The sequence below is a fragment of the Phascolarctos cinereus genome, unplaced genomic scaffold (assembly GCF_003287225.1).
Source record: "Phascolarctos cinereus isolate Bilbo 61053 unplaced genomic scaffold, phaCin_HiC Scaffold_1;HRSCAF=81, whole genome shotgun sequence".
In the NCBI taxonomy this organism is placed as follows: Eukaryota; Metazoa; Chordata; class Mammalia; order Diprotodontia; family Phascolarctidae; genus Phascolarctos; species Phascolarctos cinereus.
This window is the reverse complement of record NW_027555514.1, coordinates 90270701-90293273: the sequence shown is the minus strand read 5'-3', so window position 1 is coordinate 90293273 and position 22573 is coordinate 90270701. Positions and strand designations below refer to the sequence as shown.

Here is a 22573-nt window from a genome sequence, read left to right as displayed (position 1 = left end):
AGTTCAAATCCAGCCTCAGATACTTACTAGCTATGTGACCTTGAGCAAGTCACTTAACCTTCTTTGCCTCAGTTTCCTCATCTGTAAAAAAAAAAAAAAAGAACTGGAAAAGGAAATGGCAAACCACTCCAGGATCTCTACCAAGAAAAACCCAAATGGGGTGATGAAGAGTTGGACACAACCAAAAAACGACTGAACCACGAACTATGTGCCAGGCTAAGTGCTTTGCAAATATTACTTAATTTCATCATACAAAAGTTATATAAAAGTAGATGGAAGATAATCTCAGAGGGAAAGGCATTAGCAGCTGGCAACCAACTGAGAAAGTCAGAATCTGAATGCAGTCTTGAGAAAACCAAGGAACCTGAGAGGGGGAAGTAAGGAGGGAGAGCCAGCTTGGTATGGGAAACAGCTGGTGAATGGGCACAGGGATGGAGTCTTCCGTGAAAGGAACAGTAAGTAGGTCAGGTGCAGCTAGAGGGCACTGGACTTTGAATCAGAAAGACTCAAGTTCAAATCCTGCCTCAGACACTCACTAGAGACTTTGGGCAAGTCACTAAACTTCAGTGTGTCTCAGTTTTCTCACCAGTAAAATGGGTACAATAATAGCACCTACCTCAACATATTTTTGTGAGGATCAAATTAGCTTACACCCACCCACCCACATACATACATACGGTGCTTCACAAATCTTACAAGTGCTATATAAATGCTTTGGGTCATTTTTCAGTCATGTCCGACTCTTTGTGACTCCATTTGTGGTTTTCTTGGCAAAGATACTAGAATGGTTTGCCACTTCCTTCTCCAGCTCATTTTACAGATGAGGAAACTGAGGCAAACACAATTAAGTGACCTGCCCAGGGTCACACAACTAGTAAGTGTTTGAGGCCAGATTTGAACTCAGGAAGATGAATCTTCCTGACTCCAAGCCTGGCACTCCACCCACTGTGCCACCTAGCTGCTATATAAATGCTATTATTATTATTACTAGCTGGATCATAGAGTATGTGGAAGGAAGTAAAGTGTGAAAAAAACTGGAAAGGCAGGAAGGGGCAAGGTTGAGCACGGTTTTAAATGACATTTTCTATTTGATCTTAGAGATAATAGGGAGCTACTAGAATTGATGTGGTTGAACCTGTGTTTTAGGAAAATCACTTTGGCAGCTGAATGGAGGGTAGACTGAAAGAGATGGAGGCTGGCCACACAGGCCTACACCAGGGTGGTGGCCAAGTGAGAGAAGAGGATGCATGAGAGCAATACGGTGAAAGAAGAAAAAGCAAGACCTGACAACACACTGCATATGTAGGGCTGCAAATCAGGAGCCCAGCAGGATACCAACGTGGCTGGCCTTGCTGACTGGGAGGATGGTGGTGCCCTCGACAGTAACAGGCAAGTCTGGGAAAGGGAAGAATCTGGAAGGAAAAATAAATTAGTTCTGTTCTGGCCACGCTGAGTTTGAACTGTCTGCAGGACATTCAGTTCAAGCTATGTCTGAAAAAGTATTGAGGGATTAGAGACAGGATAGACGAGGGTCAGAGAGAGAAATCGGGGAAATCATCTGATTAGAGATGATCATTGAACCTGCGGGAGCTGCTGAGCTCACCAAGTGAAACTACACAGAAGAGGGCCTAGGTAGGACAAAGCCTTGGGGGCACATCCACAGTTCGTGGGCATGACATAGATGAAGGAGACTTAGACGGAATGGTCAAATAGGAGAGCCAAGAGTGTGCAGTCACAAAAACCTAAAAAAGAAGAGAGTCTGCTGAGATAGAAAATGCTGTCCACATCCAGAAAAAGAAAGATGGACTCTGAATGCAGACTGAAGCACATTATTTGATTTTTTTTCTTTTTTTTTCTTTGTTCATTTCTTCTTTCTCATGGTTTCTCCCATTGGTTCTAATTCTTCTTTACAACATGACTAATGTGAAAATAGGTTCAATATGAATGAATATGTAGAGCCTATATCAGATTGCACACCATCTTAGGGTGGGGAGAAGAAAGAGATGGGGAAAAAATTTGGAACTCAAAATCTTATGGAAGTGAATGTGGAAAACTAAAAATAAATAAATACAATTTTTTAAAAAGAAAAAAAAAAGAGTTTGCCAAAGAATGTGATTGGCCAAATGTAATGACATCATCCTGGTTTCTTCACGCGCTATTTTCCTTCACAGCCATTCTGAATTTAATCTCATTCATTTCCAGAGTGGGCTGGGGAGCAATATAAGTAAATATTTATTTCAGGTATCCAACAATAACATAGGTCATGAACCACCACCCCTGCCCCGCCCGGTCCCAGCGATGCCCACGTCAGACCCCTTTCCTTTTCTGGGACTCTCCAACTGTGGCTTGAGAAGCTACTTGGGCAGGAGTTATCATTTCATTCCGTAACACAGAGAAGAATGGCCAGTAACTCCAGCTTCAAGAAGCCTGCAATCTTTACAGAGACACAAAAGGCACACATCCCCACAAACTGTCTGCCCCTCTCAGACTGGGCCAGTATTGCACCTCGTCCACACTCCTCGACCCGCCATCTGTTCTTTGGTCTATTTTTATCCTCTCCCTTCAGTAACTATGCAGACTTTCTGGAACACCTGTCCTAGGCGGGCACAGTGACCTGTGCATTCTGTCAGCAATGCCCTGTGGTGCAGAAAGGAGACACTCAACCAACCCGTAACCGCTCCGGTCCTACCTGAGCATCCATCAGACTGCTCTCTTGGCCCCGTCTCGAAAAGTCTCCCCCTCCCTGCTCAGTCTCCTACTTTCAATCTCCTTGCTCAAGGTTCCAATGACCCAGTCATTAGTAACTACAATGATAAGACTGCAATATGATGAGTTTCAGGCGAAAACAATACAGATGCCTTCACCAGAGACAGGCAACAAGACAGATAAGGACAAGAAAGAACCCATTTCCTCCTGGCCAGAAAAACAAACAAAACAAAAAAATAAACTCCCTTATCCAAAGCCATGGAAGAATTCCAGGCACAATTATTATACCATTCCCCACCCTCATCACCGAAAAGCACACATGAAAGAAAACCACCTTTTAAAATATATTTGAAGTATTATTACCTAAAGCCGTGAGTTGGGGGTGAAAGGCAAAAAAAGAAGCCTACGGGGCAGCTAGGTGGAGCAGTGGATAGAGCTACAGCCTTGGAGTCAGGAGGACCTAAATTCAAATCTGGCTTCAGACACTTGACACTTACTAGCTGTATGACTCTGGGCAAGTCACCTAACCCCAATTGCCTCACCAAAAAAAAAGCAAAAAAAAAAAAAAAAGAGGAAAGAGGCCTAAACTATTAGTCAAAACGTATCTAACTACTTCCAAGACCCAAAAGCATCCTAGGAATGCTACTTCTATCTATACTCTTCCTTTCTCCCACTTTTCCCTAGCTAAGACACATTCAGGCCCTGACCAGGGCAATGTAAGAGTTTACATTTACATAGAACTTTCTAGCTCCACAGCACTTTTGCATATATGACCTTACAAGAACCCTTTGGGGTAGCTAATTCAAGTTTTATTACATCAAGAATTATTATTCAAGTATTACTATTTTTATTCCTCCCTTTTTAACAGATGAGGCAACTGAGAGTCAGATAGGTTACATGCTTGTCCAAGGCCACACGACTAGTATGGTTCAGGACCAAGATGTGAATCTAGAACTTCTAACTGCAAGGCCAGGACTTGTTATAACATAGTCTATTGCTTACTGCTATGAATGAAAACGATCCAAGCAAAGGCCAGAATGAGGCCTCTTAACTCCCCTCCCCTTATGTGGAACGGCTTCCCGTCCTCTTCCATTCAGTTTCTCCACTTCCTTCATTCAGACTTCGTTTCCATCATATGTAGGACGGTCATAAATAAAATTTAACTCTATGTGTCCAAGCTTATTATGTACCATGGGTTAGCCTCTCCCTCTCCTAGGTCCCTAACATACCATGGGACATCATGGAGGAAGGATGGTGGTGATTAAGATAGACCCTAAGGTGGAGATTTTGCTGTTTTTAGCAAAATAATCATATGACCTGACTTACTCCTGAGTTCTTATGACTGGAGGTGGAGATCAATTGCCATGAAAAATAAATGAAAATCTTGAGAGGTGGGAGAATTCTCAGGGTAAGCACCAACTACTTGCTCATAGAAAGACAGGAGGCCCAACAATGCCCTATTCAAAGAAAATATGGTATATTACCACTGAAACAAAGCCACTGACTGAAGTCTCAAAACACATCAGGCAGACCTCTCAGGATATAGGTATCTCTGGACTCCTGTTCTAGATAATGACATTCTCCCACCTAAGGCAGTTACCTACTTCACCAAGTCTAGTGGCCAGCTGGATGGGAAGGCAGATAACATTATTACCTAGACAGCCTATGATCACCTCAAATTCAACATGTCTAAGACAGCCCTCATTATCTTCCTCTACCCTCTTCCCCCAAATCAGCTTCCTTTCTAGACTCCTCTTTCTCTTGACAGTGCCATCAAGAATGCCTGGATCCTCTTTTGTCATTCTGACTCCTTTTTTTACCCATCTATAATGGAGGAAAAAGCACTGAATAAAAAAATCTGACTCTGTGCCTTGCCAAGCGCTAAGGATAGAAATATAAAAGCAAAAAACTGTCCCTGCCCTCAAGGAACTCAGATTCTTATAGGGGAAGTCAAAGTAGGGGAACTAGTAAGCGTCTGAGGCCACATTTGAATTCAGGTGCTTTATCCACTGTACCACCTAGCTTGCCAAGCAAGGGCCTCTCAAACAGGACTTCTAGAGATGATTGGAATGTGGTCTTTGGGGGGAAGAGGGAAGGGAGTAAGAATGTCACCAAGTCCTATCACCCCTGTCTCCCTGATTCCAGTTTCTTCCCCCTCCAATTTATTTAGCACACTGCTACCAGATTACTTTTCTTAAAGTACTGCTTCGGCTGAACATGGCGGCTCATGCCTAGTAGATCTCTTGAGCTCAGGAGTTTTGAGCTGCAGTGGGCTAACCTACCTACTGGGCGTCTACACTAATTCAGACATCAATCTAGCAAGTAATCCAGGAGTAGGGGACCACCAGATTGCCCAAGGAGAGTAGAAAGGGCCACATGTCAGAAACGAACAGGTCAAAATACCCATGGTAACAAGCAGTGGGATCTACCAACCTGGGTGATACAGGGAAACTGAGTCTTTAAAAAACAACAATACAATAACATGTTACTGCCCAGGCTTAAAATTTTTCAATAATTCTCCACTGCCTACAAGATAAAATTCAAACTCCTTACTCATTCAAAGCCCTTCTAATTTTATCTCTTGCCACTTACCTACCCAAACCCTCTCCGCCTGGTCAGATAGGTCTGCTTACCCTCCTCTCAACACATTTGGCACACTTACATCTCCAGTCCTCAGTATGTTCCTCTTGAATCTTCCCAACCCCAACTAATGCTATCCAAGTCCACCTCTGCTTATCTGAATCCTACCTGTGCTTCAATGACAGCTCATCTGATTTCTTTGAATTCTTTCCAATTCTCACTCCATAGAGTTCTCTCCTTTATCTCAGTTCCTATAGTTTTTATTGTGTATTCCATTCATCTGGCACTTACATTCTGATCAAATTAGTTATCTTATACTGTGTTAGTCTTATGGTTTCCCCAAACTCCCAACCAAATTGTAGGATCCTTGAGAACAAGGATCAGATCTAATACTTCTTTGTAGCAGAAACTGTCTTCTTTACATCTCCAGAACCCAGTAGAGAGACTTAAAGGCACTTAATAAAGGCTTAATGAATTGAATTAAAGGCTCTCCCCCCAACTCCACTATCATCTCCACCCAGGATGAACACAATACCTTGCCCCTAGCTGAGGAAGAAAAAAAATTACTGACTGAAAAGATCCTGGATCCAAAAAGTACCTGCCATCTTTAATGATGGCTGGACTACACTAGGAATTCAGCACTGGTTAACTACTGGTCTTGTGGGAGGTGGTAGGAAGCTTGCCCCTCTGCCCTGTTTACAAAAGAATTGTTCCAACTTGCACACCCTAACCTTCCAGTCTTTGCTTTACCATATTTTTATTTTGGTTTCTAGTTTGATTCTTCTGACAGGACAGTGGATTACAAACCCAGAACATTCTAAATTCACGATCCTTACAGAGTTCTGCCACTAGACAGTAGAGTGTGGTTGTCACCCCAAAGTTTATTAAGCATCTCCTCTACTCTCATCTTATATGCACTGTGGTGCATATAAGAGAAGACATGGTCTCTGCTTTGGAGAAAGGAGCTCACAGTCTAATTATTCCTTGTATTCCAGCAAAAACTGTCATCTTGTAGAAAAATCAGGGCAGAACCTTCCTGTTTGCAATGTAACAACTACAATTTACAATTCCATTATCTTAGAGAAAACAAACCACAAGCAGAATTCTGCACCATTTAATAGCTAAATCCTCCCATATATAGGTCACTGCAGTACACCTGGTCACACAGCTGCACTGGAGCTCAGAAGGATGAAATGTGGCTCCCATCCACCTGCCCTGCCTCCTCCATATGCTGCTACTTCCCAGCTGAGGAGAAAGATGTCCAACGGTGTCATTACTTCATGCTATCCCCAGTATCACCACCAAAATGTCCTAGTTCTTTGCCCTTTACTACACAGGGCCCTATCCATAAAGTAGTTTGTGGCTGGGAAGTTCAAAGCAAAGGATCCTGATGACTTTCCAAGAACTCCATAAACAGGGGGAAAGGATGAGGGCACGTGGGGGATGGATGGATGGATGGATGGATGGATGGATGGATGGATGGATGGATGGATGGACAAAGGTGTTTTAACTCTAGGGTCTGAAGAAACACGTAAGGACGCTCTTTAAAGGAGGCAAGATTTGAAGCTCCCTTCTTTCTCTCAGCAGCGCCCTTAGTCAACAATGACTGAAGTCAAAACCCAGCTGTGGAGTTTTCCTTCCCACTGCAGTGTGGCTCCGGGACTTAAACGGGTTCGAGCCCGCTGGCACCAGCGCCAAGGGCCTCACGTCTAGATCGAACAAAGTTTAGCTTCCAGAGGAAATAGATACCACCAAAGTCCGAACACGCAGGCCGACGTCGGGCGGCAGGGGGGAGGGGGAGAGGGTGTGAACACCAGCACGCGTTTGCTACCCACGCAACTTCCAAAGTAGAACTGGTGAAGCAAGGATGGAAGTGGAAGGCAAAAGTGGGGGAGGGAGGGGAAAGCCCCACCCACCTCAACCTCAGACTACAAAGGCAGGGTGGGAGCCCCGGGAGGTTAGAAAGGGGCGGGGCAGCCGATGGAGGCCGACTGCAGCCCGGACAGTTCGCTCTCCCCGCCTCCACCCCCTGCCCCACCTCTCCCTCTCCCTCTCCCTTTCCCTCCTCCTCCGCAGTACGCAGGCCCACGTCCGCCCTATCCTCCTCCTCCTCTTCTACAGCAGCCAAAACCCTCTTCTGCAAAACAACCTCAAAGCCTCCCACGAGCGCCCTCTCCCTTCAACACCCCTCCAGCCCGATACAGCCATTTCTAGCTACCCGCTAGCCGCCACTCGCCTGCGAGAACACCCCCGGTGCACCCACACATTAGGTAGGGCGCGCGTTCGCACCAGTAATACACTCACGTACACGGGCAACAAAACAAAAACACACAGAAAACAAAACAAAGCATGGGCATGCTTCCGCACGCGCGCTGCACTCAAGCATCTGCTCCTTTGCAACCAGAAACCACGAACACCGACCGGGCCACCGGCCCCAGACAACCTCAGAGTCGAGACGGGACGCGGGGGGTTGGTCAGGGTAGAGGGTCTATTCCTGGCACTTCCAGAGGCTGCAGAGCGGACTCCTCAAAGGGTCACGCTCGCCTAGCAGCGCGGGCGTTTTTGCATTAACTGTTTGCTAGCCAGGACCCTGCGGGTAGAGGCAGGACAGCACAGGGGGACAGATGCAGGAGGGGTTTGGGGTGGGGAGGGGGCCGGACTCACTGGGATGTGCACCCGCAGCGATCGCCTCTTCTGGCCCGAACTCTTCTTGCTGCTGCTCCCCCCAGGGCTAGAAACATCTTTCTTCTTCTTGGTGTCCATGGCTGCACTTCCCATAACTTTAACGAGAAGTTAATTCCGGGTGACTTGTTCCTGGAATCCAGCAGCCTTCTGCCCCCACGCTACCCCGCCCGCCCCCCGCCCCCCCCCGGCCCGCTTCTCTTTCAAGCGGGAGGTTGGCTCCGTGGGTGCCTTTTTTTCTGACTTCGCTCCCCCTCCGCCCGGGGCCAAGTGCGTTCTTACTGGGGACTTCCGAAGGTGTCAGGGGAGTGGGAGGAGAGGGCCGGTAATTCGCCGCCGCTGTTGTCACCCCTCGAGGTGGCGACTATGAAGAGCCACCGTGGAGTTCAAGTGTCCTCTTTCTCCCGCGAGGGTCATCGGGAGCAAAGCACAAAGTCAAAGAAAATGCTGCCCCGCGTGGAGCTCTTCCACTAGGTTGCACATGCCTACGGGCTCCTGCGGAGTGACAAAGTTTCCTCCCCTCCAGTAAAGTTAAATTTTCTGCACCCCGCCACCACCCCCACCACCCTGCACTCCAAAAGCAGATTCCAGGAGACAGGTGCCAAAAAAAAAATCGTGGAAAGGCTCCTCCCAAGCGTCTATGCCTTAATTGGCAAATCTGACGACTGCGAGACAGTTTGCAAATAAATACCAGCTCGGTGCCTGGAATTGGGTCCGTCCTCTTTTCTCAGGCAGGAGGGGGGAAAGAGGAGGAGGAGGAAGAGGAGGAGGAGGAGGTGCGAATGCAAATACTCATTGCAATTGGGCTACCTCTTAGCTAGAAGCAGAAGGGTTCCGGCAGCCGCGGGGACTCGAGGGCTACTCTCACGCTGCAGGGGAGAGGGGGGACCCAGGGCAATTGCTCAGTGCCAGCTAAGCGGGCTCTTTCCTCAATCCGCCAGCGACCAGTAACCCCAAGTAGCAGCAGCGAGCTAAGAAAAGAATACGCGGGCGGCAGCAACCATGCACACAAACCGTGGGCTCTAGAGCAGAGGAGGGGGTGCGTGCAGCGGACCCAGGCAATCTGGCTGGAACACTGCAGGCTGAGCTACAGGAAGTGCACCGCAAAAAATGCAACTTTCTCTCTGACAGCCTCCTTCCTCCAGGCACGTCTCTGGAGCCTCCGAGCCCAAGGTCGTGGCTTTTCTGCCGGGCGCCACAGGGACGCTGCCCAGCCAGGGCGGCCGAGGGTCCCTCCCTGGCTGTGCTCTTGCTCCCGAGCAGGATGCAGAGTTGATTCTGGGCTTGCATCCTCTCTGTGCAAGCTGCAAACTACCGCACCCGGAGCTGTGAAGAAGAGACATTGATTTCTCCGCGCCCCCGCCCCAACCCCTAACCCCCAGCTCCCAGCCCAACACCTTGCTAACAACAACCAATACTAATAAATAACCCAGGCCTCCCCACACTCCAGCTGCAGTCCTTCACCTTAGCTGCAGAGAAACCCAATTTTCTGGAATGCCCCCCTTCCCGAATACGTGATTTTCCTTTCCCCCAATCCACCCCGCCACCCTCGCCGCCACTGCGGATATAATTGTGTACAGCGAGTCCTGGGGCTCTTGCGTTTTCTGCTTTTTTTGTCTTCCAGGTCCATCAGCCGTTGCGCAATCCGTCCATCACGACGTGACCGTCCCGGCGCTGTGGTGTGGGCAAAGATGCGGAGCGGGTGGGCGCCCCTCAGCCGTGGGGTAGCCGACAGACCCGGGGAAAAGGGTGGGGAGACTCCCAAAGAGGGTACGAGGGCTCTGTTTAGGCAGCTGCTGCTACGCGGAGGATCCGGAGGGCCACGTGTTTGCAAAGCTAACACTGCGGCAACCACTGCCACCTCTTAGGCTGCAACGTGCCTCGCAGCTCCTTCCCTGGTTCCGAAAGGGAGGGGAAGTGTCAGTGTTTCGTACTTACCGAGACCATGGATGTGCTGGGTGCCTTCTTGAATGGGCACAAGGACTGGAAGGAGGGAGGGAGGCGCATTGCTTCCGAAATTCATCCTGGCGCAGTAGACCTTCCGAATTAAGCCCCCTCCCTCCCTCGTGGGAGGGGGCATGTTTACCCCCTCACCAAAGGTCACCCCATCATCTCAAAGGCTTTCGAAGCCAAGTCTGTAGTCTCTTCATTCAGCAACGTAAAGCTGACATTCAGAAATAAATAGTGTGCTCCTATACGGTATCCCTTTGGGTGACGATATTGCAGGCATGGGAGGAGAAACATGTGGATTCATTCACAATGCTAATACTTCCTCAACACAGGTAGCACTGGAGTCCAGCTTTCTGCTCACCGTGGTATTGATGGTCCTCAGGCATTGTAAAAAGCAGGTACTGCTTTAGAAGAAGCTTCCTTTCTACTCCACATTCCTAATTCAGTTTAACAGACGTTTATTAAGGACCTGCCACATGCCAGGTACTTGAAGATAAGCAGACAAATAAAAATTAAATAGCTCACTTAAGATCCTTTGTTTAACACTGGACTTTTCTCCCAATTATAAATAGTACCTCTAATTTGTGGGAGGAAATTGACTCTCAGAGAGGATAACTATATATAGGTATGTGTGTGTGCAAATACACTGGTCACACTGCAAGTGTCAGTCTGTATTGCAGCGCACTCTATCACGCTTCTCCACAATGCTGTCTATTCAAAGATGAGAAAATAAGAAAGAAAGAAAGAAAGAAAGAAAGAAAGAAAGAAAGAAAGAAAGAAAGAAAGAAAGAAAGAAAGAAAGAAGAAAGAAACCAATCCTTCCTCTAGAGATCATAACCTAAAGCGCATGTACATGAAGAACCATGATGCCACAGTAAAGTTAATTGGGACAAAAGGGAGCATCCTATTTCTCTACGACTATAACTAAGGTCTAATACACAGGGACCCTTCTTCTTTGGGGAAGAGCACTGTGTAAATTAAGGGCCTTCTGGATGGCTAAGCTCTGGACCTGGAGAAGAGAATCAGAGAAGGTTCTCTACAGGAGGGAGGTGGCCCCTGATTTTGGCTTTGATTGAAGAGAAAATATACTCCAGGCACAGGGGATGAGCTGAGAAGGTCACAGAAGTGGGAGATTAGGGAATAGCTAATAACCCAGTTGGCTAAAATATATGTGTGTGAAGAGAAGTAGTGTAAAATCAGGTTGGAAAGGAGCCCAGTTGTGGAGGGCTTTAAATTCCAGGCTAAAGGGTTTAACATTATATCCCATTGGCCACAGTTATCTAAGGGATTTGAGCAGGAGAGTGACAGGAAGATTGGAGGCAGGGGCAGGGGACATCTATTTGAATGATGAAGAAGAGATTGCTGGCAGAGATACCAGGGAGGAAGCAAGAAATAATAAAGACCTAACCTGGTCTAGAAAAGGAAACAGCCTTCACCTCACAACTCAATAGAAACTGCTGTCTCCAAGGTAACGGTAATTTCTTAATCGCCAAATTTGGTCTTTTCTCCATCCCCTTCATTCTTGACTTCTGCAATATTTTACATTGTTGACCACTCTACCTCGGTAGTCTCTCTTCTGTAGCTTTTCTTGATGCTACCCCTTTCTCTGACCACTCCTGCTCAGTCACTCTTGCAAACTCATCATTTATATCGTGACTTCAGGTGATCCATGGCCTCCTCTCTTCACTCTTCACTCTGTACCTGCTGATCTCATCAGCTCCCATAGATTTAATTGTCATCTCTATGAAGATAACTCAGATCTATATGGTCAGCCACAGTCTTTTCTCTGAGCTCCATTACTTATTGCTTATTGGACATTTCAAACTGAACGTCCAAGAAACATCAAAAACTCAGAGTCCAAAACTGAATTCTACCCCCAAACTCATCCTTCTTCCAGATTTTCCCTATTTTGTTGAAGGTACCACCATTCTTCCAGTCTCCTGGTTCATAACTTTAACAGTATCATCAACTCACCTTCACCTCCCATAGTCAGTTACCTCTAAAACATCTCACATAGGACTCCTTCTCTTCATTTGCACTGGTACCACTTCAGTTCAGGCCCTCCTCATCTTTTGGCTAGATTATTGCAACAACCTCCTAATCCCTCTCCTTGATGTAAATGTCTCATCACTCCAGTCCATCCTGCCTTCTGCTGCCCAGGCGGTTTTCTTAACCACAGAACTAATTTTGTCATCCCTCTTACTCAAGAAACTCCATTTGGTCCCTATTACCTCTAGAATGAAATACAAATTCCCATTTAGCTTTTAAAACCCTGCACAACGTGGCCCAAATCTATCTTTCTAACCTAATTGGACATTATTCCCACTTCCCAAAGCACTGGTCTGACCATGATACCCCCATCTCCCATTCACTAAACTCCAGGGGCTACCAGTTGTTTACCTCCAGGATCGAATATTAAATCCTCTGTTTCACTTTTAAAGCCCTTCGCACCTTCCCAGTCTATCCAGGGTTAATACTGTAACAAAGGATTGGAAGAATTTGGCATCTGATTGAATGTATGGGATAAGGGTTGGAAGAGAGTTAAAGATGACTCCTAGATCTTGAACCTCCGTAGCTGGGAGGAAGGTGATGACATAACAGAAATAGGCAAGGGTTTGTTTGTTTTTTTCTTTTGAGGGAATTGATGAGTTCACTTTGGGGCATGTTGAGTTTGAGGTACCTGGGGAGCACCTAAATAGAGATGCTGAATTGTGGTTAAGAGGTTAGATGAGAGCCGTGTATGAAGATTTGACAGCCTTCTGTATAGAGGTGATACTTGAAGATCAAAAAGCTGAGAGGACACAGACAGGGGAGGTTAAGCATAGAGTCTTGGAAGACATGCACATTCAGGGCTCAGAAGAAGGATAATAAACCAGAGGAAGAAAGACAGGAAAATTAAGACAGAGCAGGCTCACAGAAGCCAAGGGTGGGAGTAGTATTGAAGAACCATGGGTCAAGGGTGTGAAATATTAAAGAAAGAACCCAGAGAATGAAGTATTATAACTTTTTTTTTGGTGAGGCAATTGGGGTTAAGTGACTTGCCCAGAGTCACACAGCTAGTAAGTGTTATGGGTCTGAGGCCGAATTTGAACTCAGGTCCTCCTGACCTTAGGGCCTGTGGTCTATCCACTTTGCCACCTAGCTGCCCCGAGAATGAAGTGTTAAGGGGAAAAAAGCCCATTGTGACAATTAAGAGGTTGCCCTTAGTTGGGGGGGGGCGGGAAACAGTTTTAGTAGAATGTGGGATAGAAACTAGAAAGTAAGGTACTGAAATATGGTAAGTGGTAGAGGAGACTGTGTATACTCTAGAAATTTGGCTGTAAAGGGGAGGAGAGATAGGGATAGCTTGAAGGAGTCATCTGAGTGCTTTTATAACAGCTTCCTTTGGTTTGGCCCTGGGGCATAGTGGGTTAACTTCCCACCCACACAACCAATTTGGAAAGCTGTTCAGTAGTGTCTGACTCTTGGTGACCCCAATTGGATCATACGAATGTAGGGTTTTTTCCTTGGCAAGGATACTGGGGGTAATTTGTTATTTCCTTCTCCAGTGGATTAAGGCAAACACAGCTAGTAAATATCTGAGTCTGAATTAGAACTCAGGTCCTCCTGATTCCAGGCCCAGCACTCTATCCACTGAGCCATCTAGCTGCCCCTTTAATTTGGGAAGTGTTGTTCAGTCTTTTTATTTTCAGTCATGTCTGACTCTTCATGACCCATTTGGAGTTTTATTGGCTAAAGTAGTTTGTCATTTCTTTCTCCAGCTCATTTTATAGATGAGAAAACTGAGGCAAAGGTGGTTGAATGACTTGCCCAAGGTCACACAGCTATTAAGTGTCTGAGGCCACATTTGAATTCCAGTCTTCCTGGCTATGGGTCCATCAGTCTATCCACTGAGCCATCTAGTTGTCTCTTGATTTAGCAAGAAGAAGCATCCCTGTGGTGTAGAGGGGATTATTTGACCTTAGGTGGTCTTAGCTTCTAAATCCCAGAGTCTTACATGATCTGCCCTAGAGGTTATATTATTAGAGGTGAAAGGTACAGCTGGACTGGAGCAGTTCAGTGATTTGTTTTCATTGTGTTCAATACTCAGAACTACAGTTAGAATTAATAGGGAGGCCGACCCATCAGCTTCTGTGATATGATTCTAGGGGCCAGAATTGATTGATTGATGGATGATTGAATTAATGAAAAACAGTTGATTGTTTGCTAAGTACCTGGCACTGTATATTTCCCTTCTTAGAGTCCTGCCTTACTCCTCTTACCCTCCCCACCATACCCCTTGCAAAACAAAACAAAACAAAAAACCCAGTTGCCTCCCAAGTCTTGGTCTTGAAATTCCATCAGGAAAGCTCTATCTCTTTAAATCTTTAATTCTTAAAATGAGATGAGGGAGGAGATATAAATTTTAAGTTGTTATCAGTTGTTTATACTTCAAGGTGAATGCCCTCATTTGAGCTTTTCTTGAGAGCAGTTTTTAATTTGGAGGGAGGTAGGAAAACCACATGATAGCAGAGAGGAGTGATAGGGAAGAGGAGCCACTGAAGAGTGAAAAGATAAAGATTCCTAAAAAGATGAGGTCCTGGAGGTTCACCTACCTCACTTTTTTGCTTAGACTCTGTCCTAATTAATAAGGCTTTGTTTAGAAGTAGGTACATTGTTTCATTCAATTTGTTTTTATAAACTTTTCATTTTCTCAATCCTCCACGAAAATTCTACTCTCTGGCTCATCAGGGAGTATCTCAGGTACTCAAGGACTGTGTCAGTGGAGTGTAAGCTCTGGTCCATCAGATAGCTTGAAAGGATTCCAGGCAATATCTAAGAACCATTGAACAACCACTAAAGTTTTCAGGTATAAACAGGGGGATTGGCTGCCAGGTGATTTTTTTTTTAATTTACAGTAATTGGTGCCCAGAGGAGTTTCACTCTGTATTGATGGGAATGCAGTCACAGGTGCTTGTAGTGCTGAAGTATCAGAATCACTTACCAATCTTTCATATCAGAGGTTCTCCACCTCTCACCATCACCCAAATGGCCTGAATATTTTTTTTCTGGTTTGCTGACCCCACGCAGATAATATGGGAATTTCAATATCTGTCCTCCTCCCAGGGAGGACATTACAAGTATGCAGGTTCACAAAGTTACAACGTAAAAAGACTTATTTAGAGTGTGTGTGGGGGGGGGGGTTTAAAGGAAATAAATAGAACTAGTATCAAACCTATGCAAAATATCAATCATCACCGGATCCTACTGTTAATAGAATTTACTGCTCTTGGGGGTCATTACTTGGTGGGTCACAGGACCAGAGTTTGTGATGGGAGCAGGTTCTACAGTCTTTGATTCACTTCACTTCAGGTACTCAAGCAGAAGGATGCCAGTGGTTGTGAGCCTTGTCAAGGTTTGATTGATCAATTCAAGCTGCATTGTGAGTCTGACTCACAAGCTGGAAAAGGCAATTCTCCAAAATCTAATCTATTAATATTCATTACACATATTATATTGATTATTATAAAAATCAGAATTCCCTCCACGCTATCATGCCCACCAACCACTGTCCTCTATCACCTTCTCCTCTTCTCAATTAAACTTCTTGAAAACAACAGGTACAATGGGGCCTCTGACTTCCTCTCCTCTTTCTCTCTTCTAACTCTCAGTAGTCTAGCTTACACAACTTCATTTAATTGAAACTGCAGTCTCTAAGGGTAAATAATGACCTACCAATTGTCAAATCTAATGACCTTTTCTTGATCCTTTTCCTTCTTGACCTTTCTGGAGCATTTGACACTGTTGCTCACCTTCTCCTCTTGTATTCTTTCTGATCCATGAGATTTTTGGGGACCCTTGGGGAACCAGCCTCTAACCTGTGGGTGGCCAGAGCCCAGCAAAGCAGGCTAGAGACAGAAGAGTCAGGAATCAAACAGAAGTTTAATTTCAAAGTGAAGGAAATGGCTTGCTAGCAAGGACACATGTTCCAGAGCCCTACCCCTAGTTGGGGGGGGGAACCCTTTTAATGTGGGGAGATCTCAATACTCATACCTATGGCTATTCAGTGTCTGTAGCCCTGACAATGAGGAGTTACAGCAACAGTGTGACAAGTTTGATTCCCAGCAGGGCTTTATGACCAGAAACAATTCTGGGATTTTGCTGTGGCTGAGATCATCCAGAGGGTCAGTGCAAAGGATTATTGTTATGCCAAACTCAGGGCACAGCTTGCATGCCTTAGCTCTAGAAAACATTGTGTCTCCTAATATGTTGATATTTCCCCCTTTTGGCCAAAGGGAGAGGGTCTGAAAGAACCCCCACTTTTATGGCCAATAAAGAAGAGGCAGGTATAAGCCAAGATGCCACAAGGGGCTAGTGGGGCCAGGATGAGATGTTCCCAGGGGGTTAGTTCCTTGAGGGTACCTATTGGGGAATGTGTCTCGGGTATCATCGCTAGCCATTGTTTGCTTGCCAGAAAGGGTGGGGCCAAAAATCTAAGGGGAGAAAATGCCAACTTGCACTTGAATCAGGGCCTTAGTGGTTGGGCACCTAACAAAAGGGAAGAGGGGGGAAAAAAATCCTAGGACTCAGCCCTCAATCAGAATCTTGGGACAGTTGTCTCATCTGGATGTTGGCTGCTTTTGGGTCTGTCCTAAGTGAACCTTGAGGTCCCTGGAAGGTTCTGCCATGCACTCAGGAGCAAGGGCTTTCTTCAGTTGATCCAGGAGTCCAGACCCACAAGGTTGACAGCTATGGGAGTAGTCAGAAGGACCTAGTAGGGACCCTTAGAGAAAACTCCTTCCATCAGTCTTTGAATCTGAGTTTCTGGAGAGCATAACATAGGTCCTTAGGTTAAAGGTCTCTAACTAGCACATAGAGATGGCCCAGTTTCCCAGACACATAGGGCTAGGTTCACAATAATGCAAAAAAGTTTTTCTCACAATTCCTGTAATTGCATAATTATATTGTCAGGTACAAATCAAACTACTTACAAGTCTCATAATGAGCAAGTTCTGAGAAAGGAGATTTACATATCACCAAGATAACCAAGAAACTTAAGCATAACTAAAATCAAGTCTCCTTGTAATCTGTTGACCCATTCTTAATATCCATTTAAGCAGCACATTCTGAGTCCCATATGTCTCATGTGGTTATCTGGTCCCTCAATATATTTTCTTGGACAATATGCTTATTCTCAGGATAGCTCTAAAAGGGGCTTTGCTATCTGGCTCCAAACCTAGAGGTTCCTAGAAAATTCTACTAGTAATATCATTTAAATTTGGTTCTCCAATTTTGAAACTTCAGAGAATTTGAGTTTATAATCCTGTACCTGATATAAGAATCTTTTAAAAATTTCTGAGGGTCCAACTGCAAAATGAACTCTTCTGCATTTTGAAATTATCAGACAGATATTTTAAAATAATTTCACTTTCTTTACCATTATCAATACAATTTATGAGTAAAATCCTTAATCCTTAATTTTGAGAACTTATTACTAAAACTTATTACTAAACAAAGCCTAAACTTTCATGATAGATAAATTTGGAAGCCAATCATATATATATATATACACACACACATATATATATATATATATATACATATATATGTATATAATTCTTACAGAAAAAAAGTCTAATCCTGTTGCTTTCTCAAAATTTACTATTTCATTTATTTAGAAAATTTTTACATTACATCTTTTTCTTATTACATCATTTAATTATTTCCCCCTGAAGAGGATATCATCCCTATATTATAATTTGACCAAAAATTCAGGTTAAAATTGTAAGATGTTCATACTTGCAAATCCTATTATAGTAACTCACAAATTTTCCAGTATCACTCCATTACTTAATAGAGTTAGTATTGTACTTACAAAACTTCTTGATTATAAAAGTTTGCTATAAAAGGGAAAAGAGGGATATAGTTATAACAACATCATATATCAGAATAGAGGGGAAAACTCCGTTAGCTGTGTTTGATTCCAGGCATGAGTCATATCTAACAGCCAATCACATACAGGGTGTCAAAAGCAAGGTTCAGGATTAACGGGGGCAGGGGTGAGGGGAAATTTCCTTTTTAGAAAGGACATAACCCAATGGGGAAATAGAGTCAGGAGGATCCTACCTAGGTTGTGCCTAAGTAGTCCCTAAAGCTTTTCCTAGGCACAGACATCCACCTTTAGCAGTTCCCATACTGCAGCATATGCTATTTTCTACTATTGGCTTTATGACAATTCAGACAACTATCCCTGTAATCAAAGTTCAAAACAATGGTAAATTACAGTCCCCAAGAAATTTTACCTTAAATAGTAAAATTTCACTAACCACAGTTTTGGGCTTGAATATCTTTCCTGATGTTTCACTAACAGTTAACATTTCATTTATCCTTTACTAATAAATTAAAACTACCCATATTCTGGGGCTTCAGACATGTAGCAAATACCTGATAACTTGGCTCATCATTTATATGCTTAAACTATATCTTTAAACTACTCTATACAATTTCCTAATAGCCAAGAATTCCTAATGAAAATTTGCTATTATTGCATATTATTATTATCTGCTTTAAAACAAAATATACCTCATTAAATATTTAACACTTTTCAAATATCTATTTTTGTCACATTCGTTTAAAATCCCAATTCATGTGTAACACCATCCAGATTAAAAAGTTGTTTTGTCTAACAGCATTTCTGTTAAAATAGTCTCTCAAATTTCACAATATAAGAGAATTTAGAAATAGAATAATAACACAAACAACACCAACATCATGTATTTAAATCATGAAACAAAACTTCAGATCACATCAATTGCATTTCCAAATTACCACACTGATCTTAGTACCTTTGGCATTTTATATCCACTTTAGAGTTATCAGGTATGCAACAATTACATTCAATTAAAGAAATAACGAGGGGCACCTAGGTGGCACAGTGGATAGAACACCGGCCCTGAAGTCAGGAGGACCTGAGTCCAGACCCGGCCTCAGACCAAATACATACTAGCTGTGTGACCCTGGACAAGTCACTTAACCCCAATTGCTTTAAAAAGAAGAAGAAGAAGAAGAAGAAGAAGAAGAAGAAGAAGAAGAAGAAGAAGAAGAAGAAGAAGAAGAAGGAAATAATGATAACTGTAGTGCTTAGCATCTGCCAGTCACTGTGTTAGGCACTTTACAATCACTATGTCATTTTGATCTTCACAACAGCCCTGGGAGGTGGGTGCCATTATTATTTTTTTCTTTTCAGATCAGGAAACTGGGGCAAACGGAGATAAGATAACTTGCCTAAGATTATACAGATAATAAATTTCTGCAACCCGAATAGAGAAGGAATGGCTTGCCAAGGGCAGAAGCTGGCTGGTCCCCACCCCCACCTCATACTGCCATGCTAGGCACTGCCGGGCGCACCAGGACCTTCCCAGGCAGCAGCTGGGCAGGGCCTGCCCTGGAGACACTGACTGGGCTTTGGGAGGTATGGCGGTGGGTACTGGCTGCAGAATGGGAATCCCAGGGGCTGGGGTGGCTGGTGTCATGACCTCCCCATTGGTGGTGGTAGTTCCTGGGGCCAGGGCAAAGCAGATGCTGGCTGTGGGGCCTGACTCCCTGACAGCTGCAGCTTTGGGGCCAGGCACTACTGGGGTCCCTTGCAGCTGCTGGGGCAGGATGGGCAGAATGTACTGTGCCTGGGTCATGCCCCCAGGCTTGCCTAGAAGGGTGGGCTTCAGGATGCCTAGAGGCACAGGGTTGTTGGGGCCACTTCCAATGGGAGGCTCCACTGCAGCTGCTGACCCCCCTCCACCAGGTGGGCCCTGCACAGCTGGAGAAGCAGAATGTAATTCAAGTCTTCCTGAATTTTTCCAGCATTTTTTTCAACACCTGATTTTGGGAATCTCATCCAAGATGAGAGGGGTTAATAGGGTGAGGGAAAGGGTCTCTGAACTGGGGGAATTACAAGAGATCTCTCATTTAAAAAATCATTCAAGGAAGGGTTAAGAAGAGGTTGCTGTAAAGTTCAAGCCATTTACCTAATTTTTTTTCTTTCTTCATTCTGGGATTACTTCCAAACTACCTGCCTTCCTTCAATGCCCTAGAACAATGAAGCTAACCATCTTAATTTTCAGGGGGGAAAATTATTTAAATGCCATTTTACTTTTCAAAAACTGTATAAAATTTAACTCTTATTTTTCCTTAAAACAAATTCTACAGAATGGTACCCGAAAATTTATGAAAATATTTCAGAAAGGAGGAGTTCCTGGAATTACCCCAAAGTCTCAGGAGTTCCCTCCTACAATCTTAAAAAGGATAAATCTTCAAACTCCTTAATCTGCTAAGATGTTTTCAGTAGTTTCACAAACTTTAATTATCTGACTTTATTTCTGTAATTCCAACATAGCCAAAGCTGAAATGACAGGGGGAAAAAGTGTCTTACAGGGTTTTTTTTTCCTTTTTTCTCTTTTCTTATAACCTAATTTCCCTGGAAAGCCTAAAGTGGGAGTTAGTCTTGGTTGCTGGGACAAATGCTTCAACTATGCAAGATCATTAATCTTTCCCAGTGTTCTAAAATCACTGGCTATAGCCCTTCAGAGATTTTCTGGCTGGCTGAGTTTTAAATCTTTCAAGGTAACAGAATCTAGCTCATAATACAAATACAACATGGACATTTGACATTTTACAAAGACACAGACAAAATGACAAGAGAGATACAGACAGAAACAAAGAATTCTAACAAAATACACAATTACAATTCTGATTTTAACCATTTTGGCTGAAGCACACAAGTTACTGAGGTGTGCACTTAGGCACACAGTTGCAATTTTGCAGAAGGGTGCAGAGAAGTCAATTAACAGAGGTGTGCAATTAGGAAAGGATATTCTTACCAGAGTGATCCATGATGAACCAGGTCAAAGGAGGGGCCCTGAAATTTTCCTCACAAAGAATGCCAAGTTCAACCAATGCAGGAGCTCAGAGGATTAGAGCAGGGACAAGGGAAAGGACTCATCAGATGAGGTGGGGGTTGGACTCCAGAGAAATAAATCTCCCTTGACACCTAGTCCATTCCCACTGGTACTGGAGAGTCCAATGACCTGGTTCTGTATCCAATATCACTTGTGAACTATGCCCAAAGGGCTATAAAAATGTGCATACCCTTTGACCCAGAAATACCACTTCTAGGGCTATATCCCAAAGAGATCATAAGGGGGCAGCTATGTGGCACAGTGGATAAAGCACCGGCCCTGGATTCAGGAGGACCTGAGTTCAAATCCAGCCTCAGACACATAATACTTACTAGTTGTGTGACCCTGGGCAAGTCACTTAACCCCTATTTCCCAAAGAGATCATAAAAATGAGAAAAGGACCCACATGCACAAAAATATTTATAGCAGCTCTTTCTGTGGTGGAAAAGAATTGGAAATTGAGGGGATGCCCATCAATTGGGGAATGGCTGAACAACTGTGGTATATGAATGTAATGGAATGCTATTGTGCTATAAGAAATGATGAGCAAGTAGACTTCAGAAAAACCTGGAAAGACTTGTATGGACTGATGCTGAGTGAAGTGAGTAGAACTCAGAGAACATCGTACACAGTAACAGCCACGTTGTGCGATGATTAACTTTGGTAGATGTGGCTCTTCTCACCAATGCAAGGATCTAAGGCATCTCCAAAAGTGTCCTGATGGAAAATGCTATCCACATCCAGAGAAAGAACTACGGAGTTTGAAAGCAGATCGAAGCGTACTATTTTTTTTTCTTCTGTTTGGTTTTGTTTCCTCTTTCTTGTTCTAAATCTTCTTTACAACGTGACTAATGTGAAATATATGTTTAATAGGAATGTATATGTAGAACCTATATCAGATTGCATGCCATCTTGGGGAGGGAGGTGGGGAAGGAGGGGGAGAAAAATTTAAAACTCCAAAGCTTATGGAAGTGGTTGTTGAAAACTAAAAATAAATTAAAAAAAAAACCACTTCTGCCACTGATTAATGTCAACCGGATGGAACCAGCCTCTAACCTGTGGGTGACCACAGCCAAACAAAGCAAGCCAGAGACAGGAGAATCAGGAATCAAACAGAAGTTTAATTTCAAAGAGGGAAACAGCTTGCAGGCAAGGACATGTGTGCCAGAGTCTCCCCCCCCCCAGGGGGAACCCTTTAGTGCGGGGAGATCTCAGAACTTATACCTATGGCTATTCAGTGAGCACAGCTGTGGCCCTGACAAGGAGGAATAACAGCAACATAATGATAAGTTTGATTCCTCCTGTTTCGTTTTGTTTCTTTTGGCAATTGGGGTTAAGTGACTTGCCCAGGGTCACACAGCTAGTAAGTATCAAGTGTTTGGTCTGAGACCAGATTTGAACGCAGGTCCTCCTGACTCCAGGGCCGGTTCTCTATCCACTGCACCACCTAGCTGCCCTAACAAGTTTGATTCATAGTAGGGCTTCATGACCAGAAATAATTCTGGGATTTTCTTATGGCTGAGATCATCCAGACGGTGAATGCAAAGGATTATTGTTATGCCAGGGTGTCTCCTAACATCTTGACACCCGGCACTCTCTTCTCTTCCTACCTGACTGACTCCTTCTTCTCAGTTTCTTTTGCTGGATTTTCTTCCATATAACAGCTGCCAAAGTGATTTTCCTTTAGTGTAGGTCTAACCATTTCATGTACACCCTCCTCC

General features: G+C 44.3%; 1 protein-coding gene across 1 annotated transcript in view; it reads right to left on the bottom strand.

Annotated features, from left to right (window-relative positions):
- The window catches only part of PRKAG2 (protein kinase AMP-activated non-catalytic subunit gamma 2), a 461370-nt gene extending 452065 nt beyond the window's left edge, over window positions 1-9305 (bottom strand). The window contains exons 1-2 of the mRNA XM_021009627.2: window positions 8251-9305; window positions 7951-8066 (exon numbers count right to left, since the gene is read on the bottom strand). Of these exons, the coding sequence (XP_020865286.1) occupies window positions 7951-8064 (114 nt within the window). The 5' untranslated portion in view covers window positions 8065-8066; window positions 8251-9305. The remainder of the gene's footprint in view (window positions 1-7950; window positions 8067-8250) is intronic.
- Between the last annotated feature and the right edge of the window lie 13268 nt (window positions 9306-22573).